At 39.1% G+C, this 23,923-nt stretch overlaps 1 protein-coding gene and 1 pseudogene across 1 annotated transcript; both read right to left on the minus strand.

Annotated features, from left to right (window-relative positions):
• Nucleotides 1–801: 801 nt before the first annotated feature.
• On the minus strand, nt 802–1,746 carry LOC130836280 (olfactory receptor 10H3-like). The gene has a single exon (XM_057708341.1). It carries the CDS (start codon nt 1,648–1,650, stop codon nt 802–804), a length of 849 nt encoding a protein of 282 aa, XP_057564324.1. The 5' UTR covers nt 1,651–1,746.
• Nucleotides 1,747–2,629: 883 nt separating this feature from the next.
• Nucleotides 2,630–10,212, minus strand: LOC130836281 (mitochondrial import inner membrane translocase subunit Tim10 B-like; annotated as a pseudogene).
• Nucleotides 10,213–23,923: the final 13,711 nt, after the last annotated feature.

The following is a 23,923-nucleotide window of genomic DNA, read 5'->3' on the forward strand; positions in this document are numbered from 1 at the left end:
TTACTAACTTCCCCAACACCTTTCTTCCCCTTCCTCATGTGCACATCACCCTATTAGCAAACTCCTTCTCCTTCCTACCATCATGCCCAGATTTTGCCCCATATATTTTTTAATCAATTGAATGATCAGATCTAAAGGACTCCAATCCCACTTGCCTGTTCTCTCTCTCTCACTCTCACTTTTGCTCTCTCTCTACTTTGAATTCTAACATCCTTCACTCAGTTCAGCTCAACAGAAAAACTTTCATTACTGTCTATAACTCCAAAACCAAGTGAGAAACTGTAAACAGCAAACCACTTTCTCTGTGTCAAGGACTTTATTTTCTTTTGCACATTTATAAAAATTAAAATATAATAATAATGGAACACTAGGCACAGTACTTTATACATAAAAAGACTCAATTCTGGAGGCATTTATTACTATCTTTCGTTACTTTGTTTAATCTTATTTTGGGGGATGGGGGAGTAAAGTCTTCTCTTACTAGTCCACTCAAGAATAACCAGGTGCATCAGGGTCCAGACACATCCATATGGTGCTCCACACCTGCCTATAGATAGATAACACATTCTTAGGCATAGACAATGGGATGGAGTTCATCTCACTGGGTATAAATAAGAGATTATGATGATAGAGCCTATGCGAGGTGGGGAAATATTGGAGAAAAAAATAAATAGCTAGTATGCATCAAACTCCTATGGAGTGTGGGTATTTTACAGACCTGAATCATTACAAGAGTTCTATAGAGACAGATATTATTAGACCCAAACTATCTGTCACAATTCCATATCACCAAACTGGCCATCAGGGGCTTAGGGGAGAGAATGTTCTGCGGAAGCTTCTCTTTATGGCGTTCTTCAGTTCCTTATTCCTGAGGCTGAAAATGATCGGGCTAAGAAAAGGGGTGAAGACTGTATAGGTGGTGGCCATCAGAGTGTTACTGTCCATAGAACGGGTGCCCTTGGGCTTGAGGTAAATGAGGGAGGCAAAACCGTAGTGCACGACCACTATGGTGAGGTGGGATACACAGGTGGAGAAGGTCTTGTGCCGGCCCTCAGCGGAGGGGATCCTCAAGATGGCAGCCACGATGAAGACATAAGAGAGGAAGATGAGGAACAAGCACCCCATCAGGGCTGTGACACAAACCAGGATCACACTGATGGTGACAGAGGCTGTCTCCTTCCCACAGGCCAACTTCAAGAGGGAAAGCACGTGGCAGAGAAAATGGTGAATCACATTGGACCCACAGAAGGTGAGGTGAAAAACTATCAGTGTCAACGTCATCCCCATGACTGAGCCACCAGCCCAGCACCAGGACACAAGACGGGCACAGTCACGTGTGCTCATGAGCACATTGTAGCGCAGGGGGTGGCAGATGGCCACATAGCGGTCATAGCCCATGATCATGAGCAGGAAGGAGTGAGTGAAGCCAAAGGTGAAGGAGAAGAACATCTGGCTGGCACAGGCCACAAAGGTGATGGAGCGGTGGGTGGAAAGCATGTCCACCAGCATGCGAGGGGTGACGGCAACAGTGAACAGAATCTCGGAGGTGGAGAGGGCGCACAGGAAGAGGTACATGGGGGTGTGGAGGCTGTGCTCCCTCCAGATGGTGGTCATGATGAGCAGGTTCCCCAGCAGCGTGAACAGGTACATCAGCAGGTACAGCAGGAAGAAGGCGGGCAGGAGATGCTGAGGGAAGTTGGAGAAGCCGATGAGGATGAATTCAGACGCTGTGCTGTAGTTCTGACCCAACAAGAATGCTGCATCTGGTGAGGTCAGAAAGAGAGTGAAAGCACAGTGGTTAAAGCGTAGGCTCTAACATAGAGTAAATGGCAATTGAAGATCTCTAAACTAGATAAATATTTTCTTAACTTGTCCTGGTCTCAACATCTTCATCAGTATGATACAGTAAATCATAATCTTAACATTCAGCATTATGATAAAGATAAAAATGAGATCAGTACATTAAGTGCTTATGAAATAGTTTGGCTTCTGAGTTTTTTTTTTTTTCTTTGTTTAAAGATTTTACTGCTCATCCTAAGAAGACAGAAAATATTAAGTAAGTAACAACTTGAGGAAGTGGTTTACGTTCCAAAACACCCCAGAATTCTTACAGGTTTCATCTCTGTCTGGGGCTACTGACTTCCCAGGAGGTAGTGCCTAAAAGCCCTGTGGATTCTTAATCTGTTGTCCTTAGATATCTCTAAGGGAGCCATTTAAGTCAGACACACAGCTATACAGAGTTCCCATGTTCTGTCATCTGGGCAGAAACCAACTTCTTGTTGCTATCACCAGTCTTAAAATTGTACTCACAGACGTTGCTTTAATCAGGTGCCTGAGAATGCTGAGGTTTTCCTCCTACATGTAGAAGGCAATTTCTCTGCTGCCAGGGCTGAAGGACTAACTGACAGAACAATAAGGATGGTGCCAATAAAGTGGGCAAAGCTTCCTTGCCCAGAATATAAAGCAAACAGAGTAAAAGTGGGTTTATTAGCTCCAGGAAAAGGAGCAACAGTACCCAGCTCTCAGGTAACCCCTCACTTTCTACATTCAGGTTGCACCCAGCCCAAGGTCCACTGGCTTCTTCAATCTGAGTGTCCATCCAGTGCCTCCCTTTCCAGGGTGGGGACGGCTAGCTGCCTGATGGCGAGGTTCCTGGCTGTTCAGCGGCAACACCTGGCACAGCTGAGGCAGCCTCGTAGTCTGCGATGCGGCGCTGTACCAGGGCAGGCACGAGCTGCACGTAAGCGGCCATGAGGCGGTGATTGGAATGCATCAGCTTCCCAGCACAGCTGTGCAGACAGGCCTCCTCCTCAGCATCCAGAGCTCGGTGTGCAGGCTGGGCATGCAGCGCTGGAAGCAGAGCTCCGTCATCCGATTGTAGACCAACAGGAAGTCCCGCAGGTTTCTCAGTTGCTGCTGCTGCTGCTCCATCACGCCGCCGGCGCGTGCCCTACATCACTTCCCAGCTTCTGAGTTTTTAATTAATAGTGATGAAAAGAAATAAAAGATCCAGCTTTGTAATCTCTAAGACAGACACAGATGAACAGGGTAAAATTCTGTTGAATAGCGTGCCTATTCCAGAAAACATATATTTGGATATTGACGTTCTAAATTTTTTTTCTGAGAGTCTTTGTCCTTTTATTGGGTAACCCGTTCATATTTATTTTAATACTGTTTTATTGGTACTCATTTCTGCCATCTTATTTTGTATTATGTATTTACTTTTCTGAAGGAACTAAGCGGAAGGTTTGAAAATAAAAGGATGGACAAATGTATCCCAGGCAAATATGCACCAAAGGAACGCTGAGGCAGTAATCTTGAAAGCAGAAAAAAATGGAATTTAAGGAAACAATGATTATAATATCTGTTACCATATGCCAGGAAAAGGAACCATGTTACCTAGAGAAATGGTCTGTGCATGGATGCAAGCCTAGGACATCTCTGCAACAGTGAAATGGAACTTTTACTGAGCAATGTGTTAATATTAAAGGATGCCAGAACAGCATAGATGGGCCTCAAAAAACTAAAAGTAGAACTACCATATGATCTAGCAATTCCATTCCTGGGTATATAACTGGAGAAAATGAAAACACTAATTTGAAGAGGTACATGCACCCCAATGATCACAGCAGCACTATTTACAATAGCCAAGATGTGGAAGCAACCTAAGTGCCCATCAGCAGAAGAACGTATAAAGAAGTTGTGGTATATATTTCAATCGATTATCACTCAGCCAGTAAAATAATGGAATCTGCCATTTACAGGAACATGAAGGAACATAGAGAATATTGTGCTTATTGAAATGTATCAGATGGAGAAAGACAAGTACTGTATGATATCACTTATATGTGGAATCTAAAAAAAAAATACAAATGAGTATATATGCAAAACTGAAATAGACTAACAGATATAGAAAACAAACTGGTGGTTACCAAAGGGTACTAGGGAGAGGGGAGGGAGAAAATTAAGGGACTGGGGTTGACATATGCAAACTACTCGTATAAAATAGATAAGTAACAAAGATACATTGTATAGTACAGGGAACTTTAGCCATTGTCTTGTAATAACTTTGAATGGAGTATAATCTGTAAAAATACTGAATCACTATGCTGTATACAGCTGCAACTAATCTAATATTGTGAATTAAAAAGACCTCAATAAAAAATAAAATAAAAATTACAAACACATGCATATACCAAGGGACAAAGAAGAATATTATGAAGGATAGAAATACATTTTAGAGATCTTCATAAATATAATTAACATATAACAATATGCACTAGAATATTAGTAATATCAATAAGTAGCACAACTTCAGTGAAATAGATATACAAATAGCTAAATCAGTATTGGATAAATACATAAAAAATTGAAGTTGGAAATTTTAACAGAGTTCAGAAATGCAATTCGGGAATTAATTATAATGCAATTAGTACATATAGACATTAGCCCATGAATATATTTATGCTCCTTGTCAGAGATTAAACATTTTTTTTCAAGAACATAAAGGACTTTAACAAAATTTTACCTTATTTTTAAAAAAAATTTATTTATTTTATTTTAAAATTTATTTATTTATTTATTGGCTGCATTGGGTCTTCATTGTCGCACACGGGCGCTCTCTAGTTGCGGTGAGTGGAGCATACTCTTTGTTGCCACGCGTGGGCTTCTCATTGTGATGGCTTCTCTTGTTGTGGAGCATGGGCTCTAAACGCGTGGGCTTCAGTAGTTGCAGCAGATGGGCTCAATAGTTATGGCTCATGGACTCTGGACTGCAGGCTCAATAGTTGTGGCGCTTGGGCTTATTTGCTCTGCGACATGTGGGATCTTCCTGGAGCAGGGATGGAACCCGTGTCCCCTGCATTGGCATGAGGATTCTTAACAACTGCGCCACCTGGGAATTCCTACCTTAGTTTTAGACCTAGAGAAACCTCCACCCACTTCAAAGTATAAATATTACATAGATTATAATGCATTCAAATTGGAAATTGATAGAGAAGAAATAGCTTCAGGTAAGCTATTTATATATTCCATAAGTTAGGAAGTTCAATATAGTATTAAATAAGCTTTTGTTTCAGTAGTAAATCATGAAATAAATGAAGAAATATTTATAATTAAATAATGTAAGCATCAAGTGTCAAAATTTTAAGCAAAAACAGGACTATGAGGGGAATGTATGGATATAAATACATTTATCAAGAAACTTTATCCAGAAAAATCATGCTTACTACAGCCAATATCGGGTCACTAGAAAAGATTAATAATGTAGAAACAAGGAAAAGATGCCAATAAGAAAACTAAAATTAAAATTGGGAAATAACTACAAAAATTATGGATATTTTAAAATTAATAAAGTAGAAAGAAATTATAAGTTAAAAAATTTAATACAATAGTGATATGAATATATTCTCAGAAACATAAAATTCCAAAACTGGTGCAAGAAAAAGAGACTCTGGATATTCAAAAAGGTCTAAAAAAATTGAAATGGTTAAAGACCTTGTCTTTCTATAATCGTCAGCCTCAGTGAGTTTACAAGTAAGTGCTTGTAAATATTTAAAGAGCAGTTGAAGAATACCTTATACATGTTCTTCAAAAAAAAAAAAAGGAAAAATATGTTAAAATGCTCAACTCATTTCATCAGATTAATGCAAGCTTGATACTAAAAGCAGATGAGAATGTTTATAAGAAAAGGCAAATTATGGACCCACTTTACCTATCCATGCAGATTTAAAACTCCATTATAAGTCATTACCAGACTTCCCTGGTGGCGCAGTGGTTAAGCATTCGCCAGCCGATACAGGGGACACGGGTTTCATCCCTGGTCTGGGAAGATCCCACACGCCATGGAGCAGCTAAGCCCGTGTGCCACCACTACTGAGCCTGCACTCTAGAACCTGCAAGCCACAACTATTGAGCCCATATGCCACAACTACTGAAGCCTGGGCACCTAGAGCCTGTGCTCTGCAACAAGAGAAGCCACTGCACTGAGAAGCCCATGCACTGCAATGAAGAGTAGCCCTCGCTTGACACAGCTAGAGAAAGCCTATGTGCAGCAACGAAGACACAATGCAGCCAATCAATCAATCAATCAATAAATGACATTATCTAGTCAAATAAAATGGTGTGGTAAGTAAATTATGATCAAGTGGTGTTGGTTTATCCCATGACTGGCAAGATGGTATAGTATCAGATAACCTATCATGACTCATCACAAACAAACTAAAAAAAATTCATATAATTATTTAAAGGAAGGAATACATTTCTAAAATTCAACTCCTATTTAACATTTTTAAAATTTTGATGTAATTGTCATATAACATTATATTTGTTTTAGGTGTACAACATAATGGTTTGATATATGTATATCTACTTGTGACTTTTAAAAAGCCTTTTCGCAACATGTAATCAAAGAGGACTTTCTTAGCTACATACGTACAATGGTATACCACTTGGTATACCATTACATGCAGTATTTTAGGATCAGGAACAGGCCAAGGTTACTTACTGTCTCTGCTGCTCTTTAATATGGAACTAAAAGTCATGAGTGGCCCTAAAAGGAAAAAAAAGAAAGAAGATACATAAGGATAGCAAGTGAAGAGACATGGCCATCTATCCAGAAAAGAGAAAACAATTAGGATGAAATATTTAAGAACAATAAGAGGGCATAATACTGCAGAAGACAAGATCACTTTCCAAAGATCATAGTATTTCTCCTGCTGTTACTCTGGTAATCATCATTCAAAGTATAGAGTTTAGGTAAAAGTAAGAAAACACTTCCAAAAATGCTGTTAACAATAAAGAAACAGCTCTCAAGCATTTTTGGTTTCAGGATCCCTTTATCCTCAAAAATTATTGTGGCCCCTAAAGGGTTTTTGTTTGGGTGGGTTATAACTATTACTTTACCATATTAGAAATTAAAACTGAGAATCTCTTAAAAATATAGTTAGTACATTTATAGTAATAATAATAATAAATATAATAATAAGCATAATAATAATAAACCTGTTACATGTTCACATTGGTAACATATTTATATGAGAGTAATTACATTTTCAAAAAATATTTCGTGAGAAGAATGGCTTTGTTTTACATTTTTGCAAATGTGCCTAATGTCTGCCTTTATAGGAGACAACTTGGTGCTCATGTCTGCTTCTTCATTTAGTCTGTGGCAATATTGTTTAAATTGAAGTATGTGATAAAAACACATTCTCATGTGTAACTGGAAAAGTAAGGACCTGACGGACTGCCAAAAAGTGTCTCCGGAACCCCCAGGGATCCTCATCTCGTTTTGAAAACCTGTCTTATATAATATCTAGAAGTTAATCAAAAACATGTAATACATCCAAAGACAAAAGTTTTAACCACTAATAAAAATGTAGAAGATGATATGAATATTTGAAAACAGTGTACACTGTCAGATGAGTTGAGCTAATACGTAATGATGTCAATTCTACTCCCACATTATATCATCAGTGCAATTGCACTTAAAATTCTAGTGAGTTGACTGTGAATTTGATAAAAAACTAACCTAAAATTCCTTTTGAAAAAAAAGTACAAAACTATACTAATCTTATAAAAATGGTGTAAACAGGAGATATATGCTCTTTTAGGTAATGAGATGTCCCTGTAGGGTCATAAAGTCATTTTTTAAAGTGTAAACTTGGAATAGATATAGATGCTGATTAGATTGATTGGCTATCTCAAAAGATATCCCGCTATTATTCAAAACGTGATATATGATAAAGGTGGCAGCACAAATCAAAGGGAAAATATAAATTGTTTACTAGCTTGTGGTGCAAAAACTCTTCATGCTATGAAGCAAAGTAAATCCGAAATTCTGCCCAAGACCACATGTGAAGGTAAATCCTTGTGGTAAATCCATAAGACATAAAAGATAAACTATAAGGTTTATAGGGGAAGTGAAAGAAAATAATACTGTTGACTTTCTAAAACATTAACGTTAAGGTGATTTTTTAAAGAGATATGAAAACACCAAAATGAAGAATTACTGTTTCACAAAGGATATCCTAGATAAAGTTATCAGGCACGTGGAAAGCTGGGAAAAATAATTTGCATTGCGTAAAACTGACAAGGGAAAACTATCTAGAAGATTGAAGAGGTGGGAACCTCAATACAGAGCTGAGCAAAGGATGCGGCAGAGAAATCACAGAGGAAGTTACCGAAGCAAGTGAAAAGGCTCATTAGAAGCTGGGGGCGGGGCGGGGATATTAAACAGCAATGGAATTTTTCTGTGTGGCTATTCAATTTCTAAAATTAGAAAATGCCATGTTGATTGGACCATGGGGAGAAAGAAATCTTCTGCACCGCTGGTGGGAATGTCGAATGGTGAAAATTCAGAATATACATGCTTTGTATACCAGCAAATTTGGTTCTAAGTATCTATCTCGATTTCTCAAACCTATTTATAGGGACGCATATAAGAGGATGTTCCTTGTAGCATTGCTTTAGTGCAGGAATTGGGCAAGCCTGCTTATCCATAATTGGGGTGAGGACAGGTATGCTGGGGTGGATGAAAATATCAAAACCCCAAACAGGTGTTAGATGTACACATAGAAATGTAAGTGAATTTTAAAATAATATTGAATGAATAGAAAAAAAAAACATGATGAACCCTCTACCATAATTCCATTTGGGCACATTAAAAATGTGGTGCATGAACTATTCTTCATGAAACTGGAACAGTAGATATATGTCATTACACATTTGTCAAAACCTGTAGAATATAGCACACAAAGAGTGAAGCTTAATGTAAACTTGGACTTTGGTTAATTATAGTGTATCTATATTGCTCGATCAATTGTAACAAATGGACCATACTAATACAAGACATGAAAATAGAGGAAACTGTGCACTAGGAGAGGAGGTAAGTGGGTATCTGCTATACTTTCTGATCAGCTTTTCTGTAAACCTAAAACGCCTCTAATAAAATAAAGCCTGTTAACTTAAAAAAAATTAAAAAATTAATTTAAAAGATATGCATATAGAAAGTAATACAAAAAGTGAAAGGATACACACAAATCAAAGAGTACACATGGAGCATTTTTAAATGGTTGACAAAACAAAAAGAAAATGGGGTGAAAGAAAGGGAATATATTTATGAAATACAGGAAGGACCTGTGCAAACCAATGATATTCAAAAGCTACAAACTACAAATATTATTGACTCAAACCTCTGCACCTGGAATCCATCATAAAATTTTTAAAATATATTTTTATGAATAACTTGAGCCACGTTGCTGCCCAGAGCTCCTAAACTCCTTGGCTCTGGGACAGGGACCCCACCCTCATTATTGTAGCCCCTAGTTGTCTCACTAGGGCATTGTCTCTAAGTATTCCCTACAGTAGGGGTCGGCCTGGAACTTGGAGGACACAGAATCTTCAGGACATTAAGGAACTTAGCTGGAGTGAGGATGCTCTATGGAGTGAGAAAAATGCATTTATGACCGAAAAACAGTCTTCTGACCACCTAAGCACCCCACCCAGAAACCAAGACACTGGCATCAGCATCCTTCTGGGCTTCATCCCTCCCTTCACTCAGCATTCTTCATCCCCACTAAGCAGTTCTCAGTTTCTCTGTCTCCTCTCCATCCATATGGCTCCAACTCCTGTCCCCTGGTCCACAGCCCCACGTTCCTCCCATGTCTCCTCATCTGCTCCCAGTCCACTCTGGTTTCCAGGGAAAATTTTCTGAAACATACACAAGGCATGCAGTCATCAGACCCAGGGTTCAAATCCCAGCTCTCACTGTGTGTTTTTGAGAAAGAACTTTCCAGTTCTGAGCCTCCTTGTCCCAAATGAAAAATGGGAGTACACAGAGAACTGCCTTCAGTAGGTTATGTGATAGTTCACATAAAGGGCTCAGGTTACCTGATAAATATAGTTATCACTTACTTTGAGACTGTGTACCTTCTTCTGAGTTGGCTTATGGTCATCCTTCTGCACCAGATAGCACCAATGGGCCCCATTCTAAACTCATGGTCTCTGACCCCAGTGGAGCACTTAGTACCTGTGTTAACCACACAATGCAATTACCCCCTAAGAGGCTGATCCAACCTCCACTCTCTTCTTCAGCCCCTACATTATAGCTATAGTCCACCTTCCCACCTCCTGCTTGGTAGAACAGCTATGATTCTTAAGGCTGGGCTCTCCCAACTCCTCTGACAGGTAGAATTCTGTCTCCTTGGGTCTCATAGAGGATGGCTCACACACAGCTGCTGAGCACACATCACACACATCACAGGAGTGCACCCAGCTCACACTTCTGTCTCCCTCAGAACCTCCCCTCCAGGTTAGCAGGGGCCACCTTTGCCCCAGCCCAGGACACAGCAGCAGAGACAAGATATACCTAGAGTGAGATTTCTCAGCCTCAGCACTGGTGATATTTAGGGTCAGATCATGCTTTGGCTGTCCGTTTCATTGCACAATGTTTAGCAGCATCCCTGACCTCACCAACCAGATGCAAGTAGCATCCCCTACCCACCATAAGTCGTGACAACCAAAAATGTTCCAGACATATTGAAGTGTCCACTGTGGGACAGAATGACCCTGGGCTGAGAACCACTGATCTAAAAGCTGCAAAGGGTGCCTAGGCTAGGTGAGAATCAGGGATGCAAGGTAGCAAACTGAAAAGACCGCCAGAAGCCTCCCAAGGCTAAGATCCTCTCTTGTTACCCTTCTCGCCAGCACTGACTCCATCCTCAGGCTGGACAGTGCTACCCACAATTGTATTACCTTTCTTTCCTACCCTCTCCTTCCTGGTCCTCCTCTGCCTTGATGCCTCTCCCAAGAAACAGCCAGCAGGAGAGCGCAGAAGTAGCTCTCCTGCTTGTTGCTGTCAGCAGCATCCACAGGCAGGTGTGGAGTCAGATCTAAGGACTCCTGGACCTGATATAGTTTGCTTCATCCCTGATGCAGCCTCCAGCAGGCTATTCCCAAGAGCCACTCCATGAAAGCAATCTGAACGGGCAGTAATCAGGGACAGAAGAGGATGGGAGGGACCTCAGGGGGCCTTCTGGGATCTGCAGTCTTTACTTCCTCCTCCAACTATCCAAACACAACAGACTCCCTGTTGTATCTCTCTGCCCAGAAAGGCTGGAACCCCTGCTGAGGGCTGAGGAGCTCCCAGTACTGGGGGAGACAGGGCTGAATACAGATGCTCTCAACCCCTTGGGGGTCAAGTTAGGGTCAGAGGGAAGGCAGGAGCTGGAGGAACCCAGAGTGAGAATCCAGGGCTGTGCCCTTGGGTGAGAGCAGTTGGAAAGCTTCCTAGAACAAGGGTAATTTGGAGCTGGGTCTTGGAGAGTGGTTTCTCTTGGGTACTATAGGTGCTCAATTTCTTTTAGCCAGACTGGAAAGCCTCACCTCTCTTCTTGATCAAGTTGTACCCTATCCCTATTGTCCTGGTGATCCAAGCCAGAAAATCTGATATTAGCATATAACTCCCTGTGATAAAATATAAATATCTGATCTTTGTGTCTTTGTCCCTGGTTCCTCACACTTAGCTCCTGACAACTATTAGTATCACAAGAGTGATGAGTGTCTTCTTTACACTGAGTTGACCAGTGGCTGAGGGCTCCTAAGTAGCTTCAGGAAGGGGGCTGGTTTCAGGAAAGAACAAGGCATGGTTAAAGTATTGGAAATTTCAGCCCTACTCTCTAGACCTCCAGAGCTGGAGATTGAGTTAATCACCAATGGCCAATGACGTAATTAGTCATAACTCTGCAATGAAAACTTCATTTAAAAATCCTTAAACAACAGGATTTGGAGAGCTTCTAGGTTGGTGAACACATGGAGATGCTGGAAGAGTGATGCATCTGGAGAGGGCATGGAAGCTCCTCACTCCTTCTCACATAACTTGCCTTATGTTTCTCTCCCACTTGGCTGCTCCTGAGTTGTTGGCTGTTCCTGAGTTGTATTGTTTGTAATAAGCTGGAAATAAGAAGTGAAGAAATTTCTTGAGTTTTGTGAGTCATTCTAGCAAAGTATAGAAACTGAAAGGGGAGTGGGTTGTGGAAAATTCCATTTGTGGCCAATTTGGACTTCTGTAAATACTCCAGGCATCCAGCACCTGAGACTGGCATTGAAGTGGGTGTAGTCTTGTGGGCCTGACCCCTTCACCTGTGGAGTTTCATAGTAACTCAGGTAGCTAGTGTTAGAATTGAATTGAATTATAGGACACCCAGTTGGTATTCAGGGAGTTGAAGAACTGATCCTTGTTATGGAAAGAAGCCACACATTTGGTGTCATAAGTTTCATGAGTAAAAAGTGTTGACTCCTCCCTCTCTCCCTCTGTCTAGTCAGAAGCACTGACCATTCTACCTTTATAATCAGCTCCAGAGCTGGTCGTTCAACTCAGTCCAGAATGCTAGACCTACCTCCCCCCCACCTTTCCCTACCTCTTCCTGGATCTCATCACAACATCCCTTCCCTCAGCAGCTTATTTCCCTCACAGCAGCCAGAAAAGAGTTTTCTACAAACAAGAATCTGACCATACTGCTTGTACTTGAAACCAACTCCTTGGTACAACAACTTTGGAAAACTTTTTGGCAGTATCTATTCAAGGTGAACATAGATCTCTGCTATGACTCAGTAATTACACATTTAGGTACGGACCCAATGGAATATCTCTGACTACATCGTGTTGTCATCTTTGGTTACATAAGAGCTTCCCCACTGGACCATAAGAAGCTGAGGGCAGAGACCACTCTGTTCTTGGTCATTACTGGATCCTAGCACCTAGAATATTTTCATATAAAATCAACATTGAATAAGCTTTTGTTGACTATATGAGTGAGTAAATAAGGGAGAATGCTGTGAGGACATAGATCCGATTGTCAAACTGAGTTCATAGAAGAGGTGTAATTTAACCTGGTGCACTTTGAAGGACAGGGAAGAGTTTCACAAGCAATGTTGTAATGGCATTTATGGCATAGGGAACAGTCTGAGAAAAGGTGTGCTGAGCATAGAGGGAGAGGGATAAACTATAAATGGCCTGAAGCCCCTCTTAGAATAATTGCTCTGAGGCCCACAAAGAGGCCAGTAAAATTCTCAGTAAAATGCCAACCTCACTAGCCTCACAGAAGGAGAAACCAAGACTCAGAAAGGTGAAGCACTCAGGTTTAGCTCCCGTAGTGGGTCTGTGCCATCCTGGCCGCTGCCATGGCACCACCTCTGTATGCCCAGCCTGTGGTTGGCTCTCTTCCTGTGTATGTGGGATAGTCTCCTTAATTGTCTGTGATTAGACAATTGCAATTAATTGTCTGTAATTAGATTTTGGAACCAGCTTTGTGAAGTTGAACAAGTGAGTTGGTTCTGCTGAGTCTCGGTTTTCCTTTTGGTGAAAGACCAGTTTATGAGGACAGAAGGTACAGTGCATGTAGAATACATAGTAGGTGATTGGTCTGTCAAGCCCAAGGCACACCTCAGGGAGGTGTGATAACATAAGACAGCTTTCAGCAGGAGTTGAGTGGCCCAGTTGTAGACACACAAGTGCATTTCAGCCCAGCTTCAGCTGTGTGACCTTGGCACCTTATCAAATTTACCTAGCTTCAGTTTCCTCAGGTGGAACACAAAAGTAAAAAGAGAATTGCATCTCATAGCTTTTTGTGAGTATTCAATGAGCTAATGTGCAAATAATACCTGACACATAGGAAGTAGTCATGGAAGGGGTTCTAAGGGTATGATTATAGGGCATTGAATACTAGGGTAAGAATTTTGGCATACTTTCTAGAGGCATATTTCTGGCCTTCAACATATTTTAAGGACCAGGCTCTGTAATAGGTACAAGGACCACAGAAATGAATTGGGTCTCATTCCTTCTCTGAAGTTATTCCCAGTTTGTCAGAGAAGCGCACCCATGAGAATATAACTACAATAAGAGGTATATGTAGGTGATGTTGGAAATTTTGTAACTGCATCAAGCATAACAACATTCATTTTACAGGCTACTGGCATCCCAGAAGAAAAGAGAGAAAAAGGCATCAAAAAAACTGTGATGAAATTATGGCTGAAAACTTCCCAAAGCTGAAGAAAGAAGTAGAATCCCATGTACAGAAAGCACAGAGAATCCCAAACAAGATGAACCCAAAGAGACCCACAACAAGACATATCATAGTGAAAATGACAAATGTTAAAGATATAGAGATGATTCTAATGGCAGCAAGAGAAAAACAAAGATTCACATAAAAGGAACTCCCATAAGGCTATCGACTTTTTTTTTTTCTTTTTCCTGCAGAAACTTTCCAGGCCAGAAGTGAGTGGCATGATGTATTTAAAGTGCCAAAAGGGGAAACTTTCAATCTAAGATACTCTACCAAACCAAATTATCATTCAGAATTGAAGGTGAGATAAAGGGCTTCTCATACAAGCAAGAAATAAAAGAGCTCACCAATACTAAACTGACCCTAAAAGAAGTGTTAAGGGGTCTTCTCTGAGTGTAAAATAAAAGGCTACAAGAAGAAATAAGGATCTATAAGGGAAAAAAAAGATGTCACTAGTAAAGGCAAATATATAGTAAAGGCTGTAGATCAATCAATTAAATAATCCAGTATAAAGGTCAAAAGACAAAATAAGTGAAATCAAATATAACTACAATAAACAGTTGAGGGATAGACAGGAAGATGTAACATATGACATCAAAAACAAAACATCGGTTCAGGAAGTAAAAAAATGTAGATCTTTTAGAATCTGTTTGAACTTCAATCAAAATACACATATTGGCTCATTGGGAAAAAAAAAAAGACCTATTTACATGCTGCTTAAAAGAAACTCACTTCACCTAAAACACACAGAGACTCAAAGTGAGGGGGTGGAAAGATATTTCATGCAAATGGAAACAAGAGAGTTAGGGTACCAGTACACATATCAGACAAAATAAACTTTGAGACAGTCTATAACAAAGGACAAAGAAGGCTATCATACAATAATAAAAGAATCAATACAAGAAGAGAATATAACATTTGTTAATGTATTGAAAATAATATAGGAGTGCCTCAATATATAAAGAAAATATTAAGAAACACAAAAGGGAGAAATTGACAATAATACAATAATAGTAGGTGACTTTAGGGCCCCACTTACATAAAGGACAGGTCATCCAGACAGAAATTCAATAAGGAAAGAGTATCTTAAAGGGCACATTAGACCAGTTGTACTTAATAGATATCTATGGGAAATTGCACAAAAAAAAAAAAAAAAAAAAAAAAGAAAAGAAAAGAAAAGAAAAGAAAAGAAATACACCATCTTTTCAAGTTAACATGAAATGTTCTCCAGGATAGATAACATGTTAGGCTACAAAACAAGTCTCAACAAACTTAAGAGGAAAGAAAGAATATCAATTATTTTCTCCAACCACAATGGCATAAAACTAGAAATCAGTTATAGGAAAAAACAGGAAAAACACAAACACATGGAGACCCAACAACATGCTACTAAAGAAAAAAATGGGTCAATAAATAAGTCAAAGAGGAAATCAGAGAGTTCCTTGGACTATTTAAAATAAAAACAAAACTTTCTAAAATATACATGATGCAACAAAAGCAGTTCTAGGATGGAAGTTTATAGTGATACAGGCTTACCTCAAGAAGCAAGAAAAATCTCAAATAAACAACCTAACCTACCACCTAAAAGAATTAGAAAAAGAAGTACAAACAAAACCCAAAGTAAGCAGAAGGAAGGAAATAACAAAAGTCAGAGGGTAAATAAATAAAATAGAGACCATAAAAACAATAGAAAAGATCAAAGGAACCAAGAGCTGTTTTTTTAAAGATAAGCAAAATTGATAAGCATTTAGTCAGGCTCATCAAGGAAAAAAAGAGAGGACTCAAATAAACAAAATGAGAAAAGAAAGGAAATAACAACCAGTATCACAGAGATACAAAAATTATAATAGAATACTATGAACAGTTATATGTTAGCAATTGGACAATCTAGAATAAATGGATAAAATTCTAGAAACATACAATCTTCTAAGAATGAAACAGGAAGAAATAAATCCCCCTAAACTCAGAAACAAGGCCAGGATGCCGAGTCTCACCACTTGTATTCAACATAGCATTGGAATTTCTAGCCACAGTAATTAGACAAGAAAAAGAAATAAAATTCATCAAAATTGGAAAAGAAAAGTAAAACTGCCTCTATTTGCAGGTGACAAGATAATATATATAGAAAACCCTAATGTCTCCACTAAAAGACTATTACAACTAATAAATGAATTCAGTAACATTGCATGATACAAGAATATGTGTTGCTTTTCTATATACCAATAATGAACTAACAGAAAGAGAAAGCAAAAAACAACCCTGGTTACAATCACATAAAAAACTAGGAAAAAACTTAAAGAAAAAGGTGAAAGACATTTCCTCTGAAAAGTAGCAAACATTGATGAAGGATGTTGAAGATGATACAAAGAAATAGAAAGATATCCCAAGTTTATGAATTGGAAGAAATAATATTATTAAAATGTCCATACTGCCAAAAGCAATCTACAGATGTAATGCAATCCCTATCAAAATACTCATCACATTTTTCAAAGAACCAGAACAAAAAATTCTTCAATTTATAGGGACCCACAAAAGACCTCAAATTGCCAAAGCAATCTTTCTTTTCTTTTTTTTAAATTGGAGTATAATTGCTTTACAATGTTGTGTTAGTTTCTGCTGTGCAATGAAGTGAATCAGATATATGTATACCTATATCCCCTCCCTCTTGGACATACCTCCCACCCCATGCCACCCATCTAGGTTGTCACAGAGCACCTAACTGAGCTTCCTGTGCTCTATAGCATGACCCTGTTTGTTATCTATTTTACTCATGATAGTGTACATATGTCAATCCTAATCTCCCAATTAGTCCAACCCTCCCCTTCCCACCCTGTGTCCGTCTCTATGTCTGTGTCTCTATTCCAGCCCTGCAGATAGGTTCATCTGTACCGTTTTTCTAGGTTTCACATATATGTGTTAACGTACAATATTTGTTTTTCTCTTTCTGGCTTACTTACTCTATATGACAGACTCTAGGTCCATCTACATTTCTACAAATGACCCAATTTTGTTTCTCTTTATGGCTGAGTAATAGTCCATTGTATAGATGTACCACATCTTCTTTATACATTCATCTGTCATTGGACATTTAGATTGTTTCCGTGTCCTGGCTATTGTAAATAGTGCTGTAATGAATATTGGGGAGCATGTATCCTTTTAAATTATGGTTTTCTCAGGGTATATGCCCAGTAGTGGGATTGCTGGGTCATATGGTAGTTCTATTTTTAGTTTTCTAAGGAACCTCTATACTGTTCTCCACACTGGCTATATCAATTTACTTTCCCACCAACAGAGCAAAAGAGTTCCTTTTTCTCCACAGTCTCTCTAGCATTTATTGTTTGTAGATTTTTAAAAAATAAATTTATTTATTTATTTATTGGATGCTGTGGTCTTTGCTGCACATGGGCTTTCTCTAGTTGTGGTGAGTGGGGGCTACTCTTCATTGTGGTGCATGGGCTCTAGATGTGCCGGCTTCAGTAGCTGTGGCACATGGCTTCAATAATTGTGGCTCGTGGGCTCTAGAGCACAGGCTCAGTAGTTGTGGCACACAGTCTTAGTTGCTCATGTGGCATCTTCCCTGACCAGGGATTAAACCAGTGTCCCTTGCATTGGCAGGCGGATTCTTAAGCACTGTACCACAAAGGAAGCCCTGTAGAATTTTTGATGATGGCCATTCTGACTGGTATGAGGTGATCCCTCATTGCAGTTTTGATTTGCATTTCTCTAATGATTAATGATGTTGAGCATCTTTTCATGTGCATCTTGGCCATCTGTATGTCTTTTTTGATGAAATGTATATTTAGTTCTTCTCCCCATTTTTTAATTGGATTTTTTAAATATTGAGCTCCATGAGTTGTTTGTATATTTTGGAGAGTAATCCTTTGTCTGTCTGCTATTTTCTCCCATTCTGAGGGTTGTCTTTTCATCTTGTTTATGGTTTCCTTTGCTGTTCAAAAGCTTTTAAGTTTCATTAGGTTCCATTTGTTTATTTTTGTTTTTATTTTCACTACTCTGGAGGTGGGTCAAAAAAGATCTGGCTGCAATTTATGTTATATAGTGTTCTGCCTATGTTTTCCTCTAAGAGTTTTATAGTGTCCGAAATTACATATAGGTCTTTAATCCATTTTGAGTTTATTTTTGTGTATGGTGTTAGGTAGTGTTTCAATTTCTTTCTTTTACATGTAGTTGTCCAGTTTTCCCAGCACCAATTATTGAAGAGGCTGTCTTTTTTCCATTGTATATTCTTGCCTCCTTTGTAACAGATTAGGTGACCATAGGTGTGTAGGTTTATCTCTGGGCTTTCTATCCTGTACCATTGATCTATATTTCTTATTTTTGTGGCAGTATCATACTGCCTTGATTACAGTAGCTTTGTAGAATAGTCTGAAGTTGGGAGCCTGCTTCCTCTAGCCCTGTTTTTTTTTTTTCTCAAGTTTGCTTTGGCTATTTGGGGTCTTTTGTGTTTCCATACAGATTGTATAATTTTTTTTTCTAATTCTGTGGAAAATGTCATTGGTAATTTGATAGGGATTGCATTGAATCTGTAGATTGCTTTGGGTAGTATAGTCATTTTCACAATATTGATCCTTCCAATTCAGGAGTATATTATATCTCTCCATCTGTTTGTGTCATTTTTGATTTCTTTCACCAGTGTTTTATAGTTTTCTGAATACAAGTTTTTTGCCTCCTTAGGTAGATATATTCCTAGGTATTTCATTCTTTGTGTTGCAGTGGTAAATGGGATTGTTTCCTTAATTTCTATTTCTGATTTTTTTGTTGTTAGTGTATAGGAATGCAAGAGATTTCTGTGCATTAATTTTGTATCCTGCAACCTTACCAAATTCATTGATTAGTTCTAGTGGTTTTCTGGTGACATCTTTAGGATTTTCTATGTATAGTATCATGTCATCTACAAAGAGTGACAGTTTTACTTCTTTTCCAGTTTGGATTTCTTTTATTTCTGTTTCTTCTCTGATTGCTGTGGCTAGAACTTCCAAAACTATGCTGAGTAATAGTGGTGAGAGTGGACACCCTCGTCTTCTTCCTGATCTTAGAGGAAATGCTTTCAGTTTTTCACCATTGAGAACGATGTTTGCTGTGGGCTTGTCATATGCAGCCTTCATTCCATTGACATAGGTTCCCTCTATGCCTATTTTCTGGAGAGGTTTTTTTTTTTTTTCCATAAATCGGTGTTGAATTTTGTCAAAAGCCTTTCCTGCATCTATTGAGATGATCATATGGCTTTTATTTGTTAATTTGTTAATACAGTGTATCACATTGATTGATTTGCATATATTGAAGAATCCTTGCATTCCTGGGGTAAATCCCACTTGATGATTGTGTATGATCCTTTTAATGTGTTGTTGGATTTTGTTTGCTAGTATTTTGTTGAGGTTTTTTGCATCTATGTTCATCAGTGATATTTTTCTGTAATTTCCTTTTTTTTGTGTGTGTGATATCTTTGGTTGTGGTATCAAGGTGATGGTGGCCTTGTAGAATGAATTTGGGAGTATTCCTCCCTGTGCAAATTTTTGGAAGAGCTTGAGAAGGATAGGTGTTAGCTCTTTCTCTAAGTGTTTGATAGAATTCACCTGTGAGGCCATGTGGTCCTGGACTTTTGTTTGTTGGAAGATTTTTAATTACAGCTTCAATTTTATCACTTGTGATAGTTCTGTTTATATCTTCAAATTCTTCCTGATTTGGTCTTGGAAAATTGTACCTTTCCAAGAATTTGTCCATTTCTTCGAGGCTGTCCATTTTTTTGGCATATAATTGTTTGTGGTAGTCTCTTATAATCCTCTATATTTCTGAGGTGACAGTTGTGATTTCCCCTTTTTCATTTCTAATTTTATTGATTTGTGTCTTCTCCCTTTTTTCACTTGATGAGTCTGGCTCTAGGTTTATGAAATTTGTTTATCTTCTCAAAGAACCAACTTTTAGTTTTATTGATCTTTGCTATTGTTTTATTTATCTTTGCTATTGTTTTATTTGTTTCTATTTCTTTTATTTCTCCTCTTATCGTTATGATTTCTTTTCTTATACTAACTTTAGGTTTTTTGGCAGTTTTTTGTTGTTGTTGCTGTTGTTTTCTTTCTTGAGTTCCTTTAGGTGTAAGGTTAGGTTGTTAATTTGAGATTTTTCTTCTTTCTTGAGGTGAGATTGAATTGCTATAAACTTCCCTCAAACTGCTTTTGCTGCATCCCATACATTTTGGGTCATCGTGTTTTTACTGTCATTTGTTTTTATGTATTTAAAAAATTTCCTCTTTGATTTCTTCAGTGATCTCTGGGTTATTTAGCAGCACACTGTTTAGCTTCCATGTATTTGTGTTTTTTACAGTTTTTTCTTTTTTTTCTGTAACTGATTTCAAATCTCATAGTGTTGTGATCAGAAAAGATGCTTGATACGATTTCAATTTTCTTAAATTTTCTGAGGCTTGATTTGTGAACCAAGATGGGATCTATCCTGGAGAATGTTCCACGTGCACTTGAAAGTGTATTCTTCCACCTTTGGGTGGAATGTCCTATAAATATCAATTAAATCTATCTGGTCTATTGTGTCATTTAAAGCTTGTGTCTCATTTATTTTCTGTTTGGATGATCTGTCCATTGGTGTAAGTGGGGTGTTAAAGTCACCCAGTATTTCTGTTACTGTTGATTTCTCCTTTTATGGTTGTTAGCATTTGCCTTATGTATTGAGGTGCTCCTATGTTGGGTGCATAGATATTTACAATTGTTATATCTTCTTCTTGGGTTGATCCCTTGATCATTCATTATGTAGTGTCCTTCCTTATCTCTTGTAACGGTCTTTATTTTAAAGTCTATCCTATCTGTTATGAGTATTGCTACTCCATCTTTCTTTTGATTTTCACTTGCATGGAATATCTTTTTCCATCCCCTTGCTTTAAGTCTGTATGTATCCCTAGGTCTGAAATGGGTCTCTTGTAGACAGCATATATGAGGGTCTTGTTTTTGTATCCATTCAGCCAGTCTGTGTCTTTTGGTTGGAGCATTTAATCCATTTACATTCAAGGTTATTGTCACTATTTATGTTCCTATTACCATTTTCTTAAATATTTTGGGGTTTGTTTTTGTAGGTCTTTTCTGTATCTTGTGTTTCCTGCCCAGAGAAATTCCTTTTGCATTTGTTGTAAAGCTGGTTTGGGGGTACTAAATTCTCTTAGCCTTTGCTTGGTTGCAAAGCTTTTGATCTCTCTGTCAAATCTGAATGAGATCCTTGCTGTGTGGAATAATCTTGGCTGTAGGTTTTTTTATTTCATCACTTTAAGTATATCCTTCCACTCCCTTCTGGCTTGCAGAGTTTCTGCTGAAAAATCAGCTGATAACCTTACAGGGATTCCCTTGTATGTTATTTATTGCTTTTCCCTTGCTGCTTTTAATATTTTTTCTTTGAATATAATTTTTGTTAGTTTGTTTAATATGTGTCTTGGTGTGTTTCTCCTAGAGTTTATCCTGTATGGTACTGTCTGCACTTCCTGGACTTGGGTGGCTATTTCCTTTTCCATGTTGGGGAAGTTTTTGACTATAATCTCTTTGAATATTTTCTCAGATCCTTTCTTTTTCTTTTCTTCTTCTGGAGCATCTAGAATTTGAATGTTGCTGTATTTAGTGTTGTCCCAGAGGTCTCTGATATTGTTTTCAATTCTTTTCATTCTTTTTTCTTTACTCTGCTCCTTGGCAGTTATTTCCACAATTCTATCTTCCAGCTCACTTATTCATTCTTCTGCCTCAGTTATTCTGTTATTGATTTCTGCTAGTATATTTTTTCATTTCAGTTTTTGTGTTGTTCATCTCTGTTTGTTCTTTAGTTATTCTAGATCTTTGTTAAACATGTTTTGTATTTTCATGATCTGTGCCTCCATTCTATTTCTGAGATGCTAGATCATCTTTACTATCATTACTCTGAATTCTTTTTCAGGTAGGTTGTCTATTTCTCCTTCATTTACTTGGTCTTGTAGGTTTTTAACTTGCTCCATCATCTGGAACATATATTTTTGTTGTCTCATTTTTTTGTTTGTTTGTTTTGTTTTGATGGGTGGGGCTGTGTTCCTGTCTTACTGGTTGTTTGGCCTGAGGCTTCTAGCACTGGAGTTTGTAGGCTGTTGGGTAGAGCTGGGTCTTGGTGCTGAGATAAGGACCTCCTTGAGACCTCACTCTGATGAATATTCCCTGGGGTCTGAGGTTCTCTGTTAGTCCAGTGGTTTTGACTTGGAGCTCCCACCACAGGATCCCAGGCCCAATCCCTGGCTCATGAACCAAGATCCTGCAAGGCACATGGGGTGGAGAAAAAGAAATAAAAGTGAAAAAATGAGCAGAACAATAAAAAAGAGTAAAATATAAAATAAGATTAGTAACAGATATGTTAGAAAAAATAAAAATATAGATGAAAGAACAACTGGAAGGTAGTACAGGACCACAACAGCAAAAAAGAGGAAAAAAGCTGGAAGAGGCCTTGCCTGTGGGGGTGGGGCTTAGGCAGGGGTGGGGTTCAGGTGGTGGTCAGTGTCTAGGCTTAGGATCCCCATGGCTGGAAAAGGCCCTAAGGCATGACAGGTGGGGCTTAGGCTTAGCAAGGACAGAGGGGCCCAGGAGTGCTTATGGCCCTGGAAGGTGGAGGGTCAGGTCTGGGACTCTAGCAGTCTCCTTGGGCCCTGAGTGGGTGGGGAAACCCGAGGTGCATTCCCTCTGATCCTCTGACCCTGGAGGGTCCCTCCCCTTTCACCTCTTCTCTTCTTCCCCATCTCATTCCTACACTCCTGGGAGCCTTGTGGCTAGAGGGGGCCCTGGAAGGCAGGGGGCCAGGTCTCAAAGCCCAACAGGGTTCCTGGGGCCTGAGTGGGTGGGGGAAACTAGCAGTGTCTCCCCAATCCTCCAATTCTGGAGAGTCCTCCCCCCCACACATTGTTTGCCTCTCCTCTTCTTTCCTCTTCCTCTCTCCCTCCCACACACCTAGGACCCACACAGCCATAGGGGCCCTTGGAGGGTGGAGGACCTTGCCAGGGAGCCCTGCAGGCTTCCTGGGGCCTGAGTGGGTGTGGGAAATGCTAGCCACGCCTCCCTCTGATTCTTCAAGACCACGAGGGTCCCTCCAGGTGTGAGAACCTCTCCCCTCACCCAGCCACCCTTCAAGGGCACTGGCCCTGTCTGGCTTCCACTTCTCCTTCCCCCTCACTCCCTCCAAGGCCTACCCATTTGCTCGGGGGTTCTTCCTGTCTCCTTGGGCATCGAAGTCCCCCACCAGCATCTGGTAGATACCCTAGTTGTGGGGAGATGTGAACTCTGCATCCTCCCACTCAGCCATCTTTGCATTGGCCTCATCAAAGCAATCTTGAGAAAAAAAAAGCTGGAGGTATTATGCTACCTGACTTCAGATTACACTACAAAGCTTCAGTAATCAAAACAGCATGGTACTGGCATAAAAATAGACACATAGATCAGTGGAACTGAATAGAGAGCCCAGAAGTAAACCCATGCACTTATGGCCATTTAATCTATGACAAAGGAGGCAAGAATAGACAATGGAGAAAAAACAACCTCAACCTCGTCAATAATTGCTGCTGGGAAACTTGACAGCTACATGAAAAAGAATAGGATTAGAATGTTTCATGACACCATATACAAAAATAAACTCAAAATGGACTAGAGACCTAAATGTAAGAACTGAAACCATACAACACCAAAATGAGAATATAGATCACTCTTTGACATAAATCATAGCAATATTTTAAAAAATCTGTCTCTCAAGGTAAAAGAAATAAAAACAAATATAAACAAATGGGATCTAATTAAACTTAAAAGCTTTGCACAGCAAAAGAAACCATAAACAAAATGAAAAGACAACTA

Source organism: Hippopotamus amphibius, chromosome 15 (genome assembly GCF_030028045.1).
Source record: "Hippopotamus amphibius kiboko isolate mHipAmp2 chromosome 15, mHipAmp2.hap2, whole genome shotgun sequence".
NCBI classification, from domain to species: Eukaryota; Metazoa; Chordata; class Mammalia; order Artiodactyla; family Hippopotamidae; genus Hippopotamus; species Hippopotamus amphibius.